The sequence below is a fragment of the Corvus hawaiiensis genome, chromosome 3 (genome assembly GCF_020740725.1).
Source record: "Corvus hawaiiensis isolate bCorHaw1 chromosome 3, bCorHaw1.pri.cur, whole genome shotgun sequence".
Taxonomy (NCBI): domain Eukaryota; kingdom Metazoa; phylum Chordata; class Aves; order Passeriformes; family Corvidae; genus Corvus; species Corvus hawaiiensis.
The window spans coordinates 63964952-63976953 of NC_063215.1; the positions used below are offsets into that span (position 1 = coordinate 63964952).

General features: G+C 39.5%; 1 protein-coding gene across 1 annotated transcript; it reads left to right on the forward strand.

The window, feature by feature from the left end:
* The first annotated feature begins 1 nt into the window (after position 1).
* Positions 2–9549, forward strand: ADAT2 (adenosine deaminase tRNA specific 2). Its single transcript, XM_048296235.1, has 6 exons — positions 2–110; positions 272–376; positions 6185–6335; positions 6878–6984; positions 8675–8747; positions 8863–9549. The coding sequence occupies exons 1-6, from the start codon at positions 54–56 to the stop codon at positions 8901–8903; spliced, it is 534 nt and encodes a 177-aa protein (XP_048152192.1). The 5' UTR covers positions 2–53; the 3' UTR covers positions 8904–9549.
* The last annotated feature ends 2453 nt before the right edge of the window (positions 9550–12002 follow it).

Genomic DNA, 12002 nt, shown 5'->3' on the forward strand with positions numbered 1-12002 from the left:
GCGGCGGCAGCGACACCGCCCGCGGTGCCCCGGAAACAGCGCCCGGGCCCGGCATGGCGGAGGGGGGAGAGGCGGCCGTGCTGGCCTGGATGGACCAGGCTCTCGACGTGGTCAGTGCGGGCCGGGGCTCCCGCTGTCGCTCCTCGGGGAGCCCCTGGGCCCCTCACGGCAGCGGGGAGGGGGCGGGAAATGGGAGCCGGCGGAAGCTCCTGCCGTTGTTGTGACGCTGTCCCGTGCCTCTCGTGAGTCTGTCTGTCCGTCTGTCCCGCAGGCTAAAGAGGCGCTGGAGAAAGGCGAGGTTCCCGTGGGCTGCCTGCTGGTCTACAACGGCGAGGTCATAGGCAGGGGCAGGAACGAGGTCAACGAGACGAAGAACGTGAGTTGAGGTCCGCCCGGGGACACCGTGGCTGTGCCACCCCTGCTCTGCCCCGCTCTTGTCCTGTTGCTGGGTCTCAAACGTGCTCTCTTAAAGTCACCTGGGAGTTAAGAGTAAGAAATGACTGACGTGTGCAGCCTTTCCTGATGAAGTTCTGTCCACAGGCCGGAACAAAAAGATATTGCCTATAGATTTTAGACCTGTTGCAACTTTAACCATCAAATTAGCTATAAGATCTTATGCTGAGAAACCTGTTAATGCCAACAGGGGTTTTGTACAAGTGGAAGTTTCGTATAAATTAATCTGATTGCAGGATCTGGCTGTAATTTATATTAGATGTCTCAAATCTCAAAACATAATAAAAAGTCAAAATGAGTCTTTCAAGCTCAAAAATGCATTAGTAAAGATGAATCATTATACTAATTTGTTCTGCAGGACAATCTTTAATGTACTAAGAGAATTCTAATACAGCTCTAAGAAAGCTGGATGACAGAGAAGTTAGGTATTTCATCGTTGTAAACACTGTGGGGAAGCAGACACTTTTTGGGAAAATCATGCCAGAGATATTATGTTAAAATCCCATGTTAATAGACAGAACATAGCTGACAAGACTGATAACAAAATCAACTTAAAAATATCAGGGAAGCTTTCAGCCATTTTCGGTGTCAGGGCTGTCTGAAGGTACGTACTAAAATGCAAGTAGCCTGATTTTAAAAAATTCAGCTGGATTTTGGAAACAGTAATCTGTTAATATCTTTGGAAGCCAAGCTTATTTTTAATTGCTGCTTAGCTCAAGTTTCAGTTATTTTGTGGCTTAATTTTCATAAATGTTTGTATTGTAGTGATTGGAAATGCTGGGTACTTAGTGCTTCTAAATTTTTTATCAGATACTTAATTGTTCCATGTAGTCTAAAAGAAAATGTAAGCTTGAAAGAAGTACTTGTTACGAAATGTGAATGCAGAAAATGGTTTTCAGTTTTCTCCTAACAATTTCTGGCATTATTTAGGGACCATCCTGGGGGAAAAAAACAATCCTGTTGAACCATTGAGGCAGTGCCAGCAGACATCATAAATGTCAAGGTCTGTTTGTTCCACCTTATATTGAAGGTCTTCTCCAGAACATCATTCCTCAGATGGCTAAAAAATGTCTGATTTCCAGTTTCAAACTTTTTATGTTCTGTTTATATCTCCCTGTTCTTGTGCCAGAATCATCCATTATTTTACATAGCTTGGATGTATTTAAATTCTTATTCCTTTTCGGCTTTTATTTTTCCCGAGCCAGCTGTTTAATTTCCTCTCAGAAGACAGGCTTTCTTTCTGTGTTCGTTATAATAATTCTTTTATATAGCCATTCAAGCTTTGTTTCATTTTTCTTGAATTCACTTAACCAGAACTCTGTATTTTATTCCAGATGGACTTGTGCTTTGTTCGATAACAATCGTACTTCACATTCTCCCTGAAAGGAAGTCCACGCATCTTTTCTGGAGCTTCCTTGGTCTTTTATGCTGTTTTGTTATTCTTCATTTGTTATTCTGAAATTTTTTTTACTCCCACCTAGAATGCCATCCACCTCTTGAGTGACACTCTCACCCTGTCACTTCTCGTGATGTCTTTCATCATACAAAAGACATCATATCGTCAGCTGTTTTCTGTAGGTGTTTTTCCAGTTAATGCCAGTGACACAACTGAAAACATTTAAGCCAAATGATCTTTGAGTGTCTATGGTAAAGAGTTCCCTCTGGACAAGTATTTCCCCTGTCAATGCAATGTTTCTTCTTTTCTTGTTCACCTTACATTTCTTGCATTAGGCTGTTTTCCCCACTCACAATAATTCAACACGTTGTGCTGTGCCAGATGCACTGGAAGTGTCTAGAGAGACTGGTGTTTCTCTTGCCTAGAAAAAACATTTGTCAGAGAAAGTTACTAGGTTAATTTAGTGTCAGCTATCTTACTGGTTTCTTGTTTAATTTACCTTTTATTAGGACTAGTCCTTGTCATGCTACTTTCAAGGTTTGTTGTCTTGCCTATTTTACTGTTGAGACCCTCCTGGATCTGTAGGTGTCAGGACTGTATGACACCTGTCCTTCCTGTTTTTCGTTACAGTGACTCTGTTTGCTCTGACAGGTTGCAGTCATGCAGTACTCTGCCTTGATGCATTAAAACGTTGCTGGGAGACTGGCAGCCTTGTGCACAAGGTCTTGAGCATTTTTTGATGGCAATGATAATATCGACTTGGGGTTTGCTCCTCATCCCTCTTCCATGCCCTAGGCAATTTTTAAAGGCCTAATTCTCTATCTCATATGCTGTAATTTGTGCTTTCTTGCTCTTACTCAGCCTTTTCACCACATTCTCTGCATCATTTTTTATTGAAAAGGCAAATTATAAATTTTCTTTTGGAATAATACTATAATTATATTTAAGTCTCATCTCAAAGTCACTGTAGTAGTGCTAACTCTTTTTTCACGTGTTTTCTCTCAAGGTACTTTTACTTTTCATGTCATTTGTTTTGCGGGGTTGACATTTGATATTTCTTCCTTTAGCCTTTGCTTTCTGACTTCCAAAATGCAGCTCTATAAATACTGACTTTTTTAACTTCTTGAAAACTTTGTTCCTGCTTTGAAAAAGGGATCATTTATCCAGTTAGATCTTCAGTCTTTCCCTGCAATTCTGCCTTTGGTCAGGAATCAACTTGCTGCTGGGCCTTTTGTCAAATAAATTCTGTCTTCTCCTTAAGCAGGTCCCCGCATCCCCTGATGTAATGGGCTGAAGTTAGGAGGAGGTAGTGTCTTCTTTATGCCCTCTTTCATTATGTTCCTAAACTGCTAATTTTGGCAAAAAAGTTTAGTTGCCAAAAACTCTCCAGTGTTTTCAGGCTGTGTCCTGTCACCCTGCATACTTTGTTTCTGCCCACCATGTCCACAGGAGAACATATTAATGTCAGAGATACTGCTGCTTACTCTGTGGAAATTATCTGCAAAATTATTGATCATTGCATTCTTCTGGGAGAAGTTGCCTTTGGGAGAAGGGAGTTTATATACAGCTGTGTTTGTTTTTATTTTTTTAGGAGCATGGCTGTGGCATCAGCATTTCAAAATAGTTAGACATGACATTACTTGTCTTTGCTGGGCAACAGTGCAGCAAATGTCTGTGTAAGACATTGGTTTTTGACAGCCTGGCGATTCCTTCACAAACTTGTGCCAGTGCTGTGTTCCCTCTGGCAGCTCCCACACTTGCTTGTTCATAGTCTTGCCTCACAGCAACCTGAAAATTTTCTCCCTTACAGCATATGTGACCCTTCCCAGCTAGTTTTGGCATCTTTATTCCCACATGTGATGCAATCATTCACTACCCAGTAAAATGCTCTCTGTCTTAGGTCCTTTGTTGATACACACAGACATCTCCTCTTTGTTCTGTCCTGTTGGGTCATTGTGGCAAGTGTCTTGCAGGCACACTACGGGATAATGGAAAATGAAGTATTGTTTGTCTAATGAAGCCACAAGATAACACAGAACTTTGAGCTTTGGTCCCCTTCACTCCCACTTGTTAATGATGGTCTAAAATTTAGAAAGTAATCTTTTTAGGGTAGTGATGATGTCTTTATTTGTCTGTGAAATGTTTGACACAGTTTGGGGCACTGTCAAGGCTTTTACCCCACTGAGTCAGCTTTTTTCCTTGGTACACCATCTGCCACTCTGTAACAATTCTCATTTTTGCTTGCTACTCTTAACCTGTTTTTGCTTTCTTGGCTTTAAAAGAGCATGTAATATTTGGCAAGTTAAGCTTATGAATTGAGTCAGTAATTCAAAATTAAAATAATCCCTCTTGTATCTTATTTTACACACAGCAAGTCAAAAAAAGGCTATCTAGTCATAGCTTAATAAAAACCAAAATCTTAAGACAGACCTAGAAGGTCAGTTTTTATCCCTTGTCTTGTCTTGTCTTTAGGAGGGACCTTTAACAGGTGCATAAGGAGGGAGCTCATGAAACAAGAAGGAAGTAGCGTAAACCTTCCCCTTCCATATACTTTCCACTTCTGAAAGTGAATAGCTTAGGGATTTCCCAAGTCCAAGACTGTATCTGGATCATTGCTTCTGATAGCTGTCTGTGCACATATCCTCCATGAATTTGTCTAAATCTTTTTTGAACTAATTTATGTTTTTGGCTTCCATAGCATCCTGTGGCAATGAGTTTCACAATATAATTATGTGCTTTGTGAAAGAGTACTTCCTTTTGTTTGTTTTATATCTGCTGCCTGATAATTTCATTGAGTGCTCACTTGTTATGAGAAATAATAAATCACAGTTATAACTGTGATTTTTCCACATTTTTCTTGATTGTTTTAAAAACCTCTACTGTAGTCCTCCTAACTTAGAAAACTAATGACTGTATCTGTTAAGAGCCACAGTCTAATTAGTCTCTAAACAGAGACTGTTCTGTAACTTGGATAATCCTTTCTCACCCTGAGGTGAATTTGTCTTGCTGTTCCTGTGTCTTTATGACATGAGATGACAAAACCAGTGTGTATTACTTAAGTTATGGGTACACTGATGTGTAGTAATGTTCTGTATTAGTGTAATCTCTTTTGTGTAGCTGTCTTCTATCACTGCAGAAGCTGGTATGACCTGCAGCAGCTGCATGGCCTTTTTAGGAGTTCTAAACCATTTTTGAACTGTATTAAACATTGCAGTACTTTGCCTTGTGTTGTAGTGCATCTCACTGTTATCACCACAGATCTTCACAGTGCTAAAACATTAGCCCAAGTCCATGTTTTGAGAGGAAGCTATCAAGGGTCATATAAAGACATACTAAACAGAAGTACAAGTATCATCTGGATTGATTGTCTTACTCTAATGCTTGTGTCAAAATATCCTATTTTTTCAGAATAGATAGAAAAAGAAGGAAAATACTAAGTCTTAATTCAAATAAGCATCAGGCTCTAACTGGAGGGTCCTTTCAAAACTAGTACTTTCTGAAATTTTTGCTGTGACATTTCATTGGCATAACACAGTGGTGCAGACATTTCAGAGCGGTACTGGGACATTACTGATTGTTTGGTCTCTCTGCAATTAAAGTCAATGCTTTTGTTGAGGTTTTTGTGCCATAGATGTTGAGATACTAATCATTCAATTATCTTGGATAAAAAAAAGAGATTAATATTCCTTTGTCTTTTTGTAGTCAGTCATATACGACAATCCCTGCCTATTACTTGAGGGACTTACCGTACCTGTATGTATTCCCAGGCAGCATTAAACCTGAGGCAAACTGAAAATGCTGTGTGTACAAAGCATGCCAGGCAGTTGCAGAAGCATACTGCAATTATTGCATATTCACAGTGTATTCATTCCTTGCAAGCCCAGTAACATTGTCATAGGAAGGAAAAGGTACCAGCAAGGAGCATTTTCTTGATATTTCCAGAGAAAGTAATCCAGCCTGTATTATTGCTCTTGGAAGTAGAGTAGACTATGGGCTACATTAGTTATGCCAGTGGGCTTTGTGTGTCCCTTAAGCCTCAAGCAGAGTTTTCATGTCCTGTCTCACTGTGCTGGCATGACTGAGAGAGGAGAACTTCTGAGCATGCTCCTCTGCCTAGGAAAAACTAGAAGAAAAAACTGGCACTTGTGGCTCTTGTGTGCCGCACACAAGAGGTTGAGGTTGAATATGGGCTTTCTTGGGCTGAGTATTTCTTCTGATGTCTGGGTGGCATGAAATTTCCTTTGCAGCTTGAACCAGCAAAGAGCATTACATTACTTCTATAACAAAAGCGAATAAATGCAAACTTTTAAGAAAATACATTTTTTTATCTCCTAGGCTACTCGACATGCAGAAATGGTGGCAATCGACCAGGTCCTTGACTGGTGCAAGCAACACGACAGGGATTATAGGGAAGTGTTTCCACAGCTGGTGTTGTACGTAACTGTAGAGCCCTGTATCATGTGTGCAGCTGCTCTGCGCTTGATGAGTATCCTTTCATGCCGACTCACACTGGGAAACTCAGTGTCAAACCATTACTCTTTTGGCAGTGAGCCCACAAAGAAAGGCTTGACAGTGTCAGGGAAAGCTGTGAGGGGTGGTTTGAGGGTCTGCACCCACCTCCATGCTGAATAGTGAGAGACTCAGGAGTGAAAGATATGATGCAGTTATGACAAACAACTGCTCTTAGAGATGAAAAATACATTTTAGAGATGTCTGTTAGTATGTAAAATGAGCTAGGTGCAGTTCAGTGTTCAGTTCTGAATGTTGCATCTATCAGTAAACCATGTCTTTGTATGCCCCTGCTTTGGGATTCATGCTTCTCCTTTTCTGAGAAAAGCTGGATGTGCATCTTCAGCAATACATCTTACATCATTCAAAAGTAAGTTCTGATTTTATGAGGGAGGAATTGTAGCTCAAACTAATTTAGTTTGAAAAGTACGAGCACATTTTAGGAAATTTGATGACTGCCTAGATCAGGCTTCTGTACTTCCTGCTTGTTTTTCACTTAATACCTTGACTCACTCCCATAAATTCCACGGGTTGTATATGGCTGTCGAAATGAGCGATTTGGAGGCTGTGGCTCAGTTTTGAGCATCTCATCTGATGATATGGTGGACTCAGGAGACCCATTTGAAGTAAGCTATAAAATGTTTCCCTTTGTTTTCCAGCTAGGATACTGTGCCTGTCTTCGTTACCAGGCTTTGAGAATGTTATGCATCACTTTAAGAAGACACAGATGGAAGTTGATGAAAGTCAAGTAAACTTGGCTTTATAAGAAAATAATGTAAAAAACAATTAGGTCCTTAAAGAAAAGAAAATTGAGGAAAAGCCTGATGACAGTCTTAAATTATTTTAAAGGATGTATCAAAGGGGAGGGAAAGAATTATGCTTGTGAAACAAGGTAAGAAATACATCTAAAATATGTGTAATACTTAGAACAGTAAGTATATGCTGCAGGAAAAGATGAGGGAAAATTATTTTAAACTGCAGAATGTACAAACACATAATTAATAAAGATAAAGTAACAGCAACTTAAAAAATTACTGGGTTTTGGCTGAGCCACTGGAAATGATTGTATTTTTGTTTTCAGTCTGTGTGTTTATGAGGTAAAATGTATTATCTTAGACTTACTTCATGTAGTTCAAATCCCAAAATAAATCTGAACTGCAAAAGTAGCAGAGGAAATTCAGTTTAGGTATCAAGAAACTTTCTTAATAGTAGGGATGCTGAAAGACTGAACAATGTCTGGGGTGATTGAGGCATCTTTGTCATGTGAGAAGGGCTTGACAAGCTTTCAGTGGAGGTAGAGTATAAGTAAATCTAGGTGCTTTACAGCATGATATTACCTGTGTACCCATACGTACCTGTAAAGAGTATTTATTGCATTTTATTTATTACATTATGCACAGTACATGATCCTGCTTTATACAAAGATACTGATTAGGGTTCCTGGAGTTCTTTTCCACACTTCACATTAATGATTTAATGAATGTAAAAAACAAGTAATGTATTTCAGCATTGTAAATAACCACTAAAGGCTCAAGTCTCAAAGAATTTCAGTCAGCAAGACAATACTGTTTGGCACTCCAGTGTAAACATATTAGGCATCTTTCTGTCAGGGTGTCAGTGAGACTAACATCTGAATTAATTGGTGTAGTCAGTACTGGAAGAGTGTTCATTTGCTAACATTGCATGTGGTATTTAATTTTTTTTACACATTCAGAAGAAAAAAAGGAGAAGGCTCTTGATACTATGAATCCTTTGTTTCTGTAGGCAACTGCTGTGGGATGTACAGGAGTAACTAATTATTTTCTAGCATGGGTGGAGATTTATTTAGTGTGAGTGACATTTAAATGCCCTGTCATTCGTGTTCATGGCCTGGAAAAGTATTTTAGAATGACCAAAAAGAACTGAAAGGTGACCTTCAGGAATAAAGAATGGATATGTGGATGAGTGTTTTCTGTCAGGAATCTCATCTGCAAATACCCAGGTGTATGTCTCTTACATTCCCAAGTGCTTGAGGAGTATGTGAGGTTGGAAACACATTAAGAAGAAAGTAACTGTAGATTGCATTAAAATTTTACATAATTTACTAAGGAAGTTTGTTTTGCCTGATTTTGAGTTATTAGGGAAATTACTTACTCTACTAAGCCTCAACATAGTGTTTTTCAAATGTATTAGGTATTAAACCTGAAAAGGAGGTTTTTTTGACCCCTAAGTTGATAGTACAGTTGTTTAAAATTATTCTGTACTCAAGGCATTATTGTGAAGCATGGAGTACATTATTCTCAGATGTGCTCACTGACATCATTCTAATTTGAACAGTGCTCTTCTGGCTATCGTGCTGAAGAAGCAGTGGAGTTGTTAAAAGCTTTCTACAGACAAGAAAATCCCAATGGTAGGTTTTACATTAATGCATCCATTTTGATCCCAACCTAGTTTAAAAGAATGTTGGCACTGGAATTACTGTCATTCACTTCTGATGATTCTTTTCCTTTCCTGTTTCTTGGCAGCACCAAAATCAAAAGTACGGAAAAAGGATCGTCGAAAGTAGCCCTACACTGGTGGGACACAGAAACATAACCAAAAAATGATATGTGAAGGTTTCCACAGCATCATGCTTTTTTAAAATGTGCAGTTCAATCAAACTATGTTTAATTTTCTGTACAGAGGTTTTACTAATAGGATACTTAGTATCTGCTCCCATGTTTCTATGTTTATGACTTCTTGTTATCATAATGACAAAATGAAAGAATAAATGGCTGTTTTTTAGAAAGAGGAAAATTGGTGGTTCAAGTCCACTTGTTTACAGACAGATCCATTAAATCGGTGCTTTTGTACAGCACATTCTAGAACTTTTTTTTCCTTCTGTCTGTGGAGAAGTGTGGAGGGCTGGGAGCCCTTGGCACAAGAGCCTTCTGCTCTCCCTTGGAGAAGAGAGGTCTGAGGGCAAGACAATCTTCCACAGAGATAAGCAGCCTTCCTCTGGGTCATGGCAAGAAAGTGAACCACCCCCAGCATGCCTTGTTTCTATATGGTAATAGCCTGTACCCCGTTGGCTAGCTGGTTTCTACCCCACCCCCTGCCTACCCCATATAACCTCTGTCCCCAAGCCCTGATGTAGGGAGCCTTGTCCTTGTCCCTAGCCACCCCTTCACAGGGACTGCTGGACAATAAAGGCTACCTCTGTGGAACTGCTATACAAGGCTCCTGTCTCTCTATCCCCGAGTTTGCCGTGGGTGATTTCACAAAGAGCTGAATCACAAGAGCTGGAATCACTTGTAGCTGAGAAATCACCGCACTTCCTGAAATCACTTGTTGCCCAGGGAAGCCGGCCACCGCTCCTGGAAGAGTTGTCCTTACAGGACACTCTTTCTAGGAAGGTCGTGGCACACCGGGTTGCCCATCCCCTGGCCACCTGAAAGCAACAGAGAAGCATCTTTGCTTTCAGTAGTAAATGTTTGCTTAGGCAAGTAAGTAACTCTCTTGGAAGGTTACATTTGTAAGTCCTTTACAGTCCGTGTGTGTGTATTTATTCAAAAGGCATATAAAGGAATTGGTACAGTCCTTGAAGACTTAAGCCCATTGTAAATGTTTCTCCTTTTTTTTTTACACTCCCTCTAGCACAAGCTAGATTTTCAGATGTAATTTCTGAAAGTCACATACCTGTGTAGACAGGGACATACACACAATCACTTGTCTGTGTATGCTGTTGCTTGATAAGGATAAGCAAACATCACCTGGCTGCACAGCACTTTCATACAAAATTGCGGAGAAACTCCACAACTCTTTAGACTGTCCATTCCTCTTGTGAATATTAGTATAAGAAATACTTCATTTTTAAGAATCCACTAAGAAGTTGAAGCTGTTCTCACTACTAAGTTACAGTAACCGAGATGGGCAGATACAAGTGAAAGCCAGAAAGTGAAGTTGGTAATAACATGAATAAAATATATTTAAGATATTTATCTTTTCATAGTGTTGGTTGGCTTTGTCATTTCCGTGTACTTTGCTTGGCCATGCAGTAATTTATAATCCAGAAGAGGGCCTTCAAGTTCCACTAATGAATTAAGAATACAAGTACCGTTCAATCTTGATTGTATACCTCTTAGTGTATACTTACATTAAGGATGGAATTGTTTGTAGCTTATTTGGCTGTTATTCAGAAATTTGAGAAATGCCCTAGCTTTTTTTTTTTTCAGAAGTGTTGAAAATTTTATGTCTATAAAAACTGAATACAATTAAACTTTTTGGATAGTTCAAATAAATAGTTTCAAAAGTGTTTTTAAAAATAATATTAAAAACATTACTTTGTCACCATTGCTCTTAATAACTTAGAATTTGTATTTTATGTATTTATTTAATGTTTACCAACGGACATGGGAGAGAAGCATTTTTACTGTAATAGCTATTTTCAGAGTTTAGAAATAATATTTCTTTAACTTAAGCCCTTTAACTGATGTCAGTGGCCTATCCTATTCTCCTGACCATTATTTAGAGCCCTCTTTGAGTCTTTCCCATTCCATAAACAAAAGTTATGACTCTGTTTGTAGATTAAATCTGCTTCAGAGCTCCAAGGGCTTGTGAACCAGACAACTAAGCTGGAAAAGCTATTTAGGAAAAGACCATTTTTAATGACTGGGATGGCTTTATTGGAAAGAAACGGGCATGCCTGTGGTTATGATATTTGGCTGGTGATAGAAGACAGCAACTTATTGCTACAGATACATTCACATCTCAGCTGGACCATATTTTTGTTATACCTTGAAGAAATCACTGAAGTCCAAATTGAAGACATCAGACATTTGGCTTGTCACTGACCTCAGTGACAGTAGGAATCGGAGACTTCATACTGTTTTGGATCAGGATCTAAATCTCTCAACATCTTTTCTTTTTCAGAGGGGCTATGAACACTTTCCTTTCCCATTGCCTTCTTTCAAAGAAGGATGTTGTTATTGGAACATATGGGACAGTAGGAGCCATGTAAATATAAGTAGAAAGATTACCAGTAGTAGGGCAAAACACTTTTTAAAAGCTGGGTCCAATTTTTCAACCCTTTAATTGGAACAGAATTTTTTTGTAATAGGAGTCAGTGGTAGCCTGTCACTTAATAAACAGTTCAAGTCGTGTGCAAAGCAAAATGAGACTGAAGAGGGTGAGAAAAATAAAAAATTCTCTTGAGAGTGATCAAGTGCATCTTGGAACAGAGGCATGGAAGATGAATAGTGTTGCAAGATAAAAACTGTCGTTTTACAGAAAGGTTATAAAAGATACTTCTGTTTAACGTGTAAACAAAGAACAGTGGTCTAGTATTGAGGTGAATTTGGATGGGGGGAGGGGTTGGTTTGGCTCTTTTTGTTGGTTGGTTGGGTTTGGGTTTTTTAGCATAATAATTAGCTTGGGGAACAAACTGCTGAAAGATTACACTGGAAGCAAAAATGCAACCCATTCACCTGAAAATCCTGCTGTGTACGCAAGTAAGAACAAATGCAGATACTCAGGGATTTTTTATAAAATAAACAAATCAACTCGTCAGAGCCATGCAGCTGGCTGCTCCTTGTTCCCCCCAGGCAGTGCTCTCCTCCCTCCCTGCAAATAGCCTTCCCACCATGCAGCAGAAGCCCCCGAGGCTGATCCTGTGCCACTGCCCTCA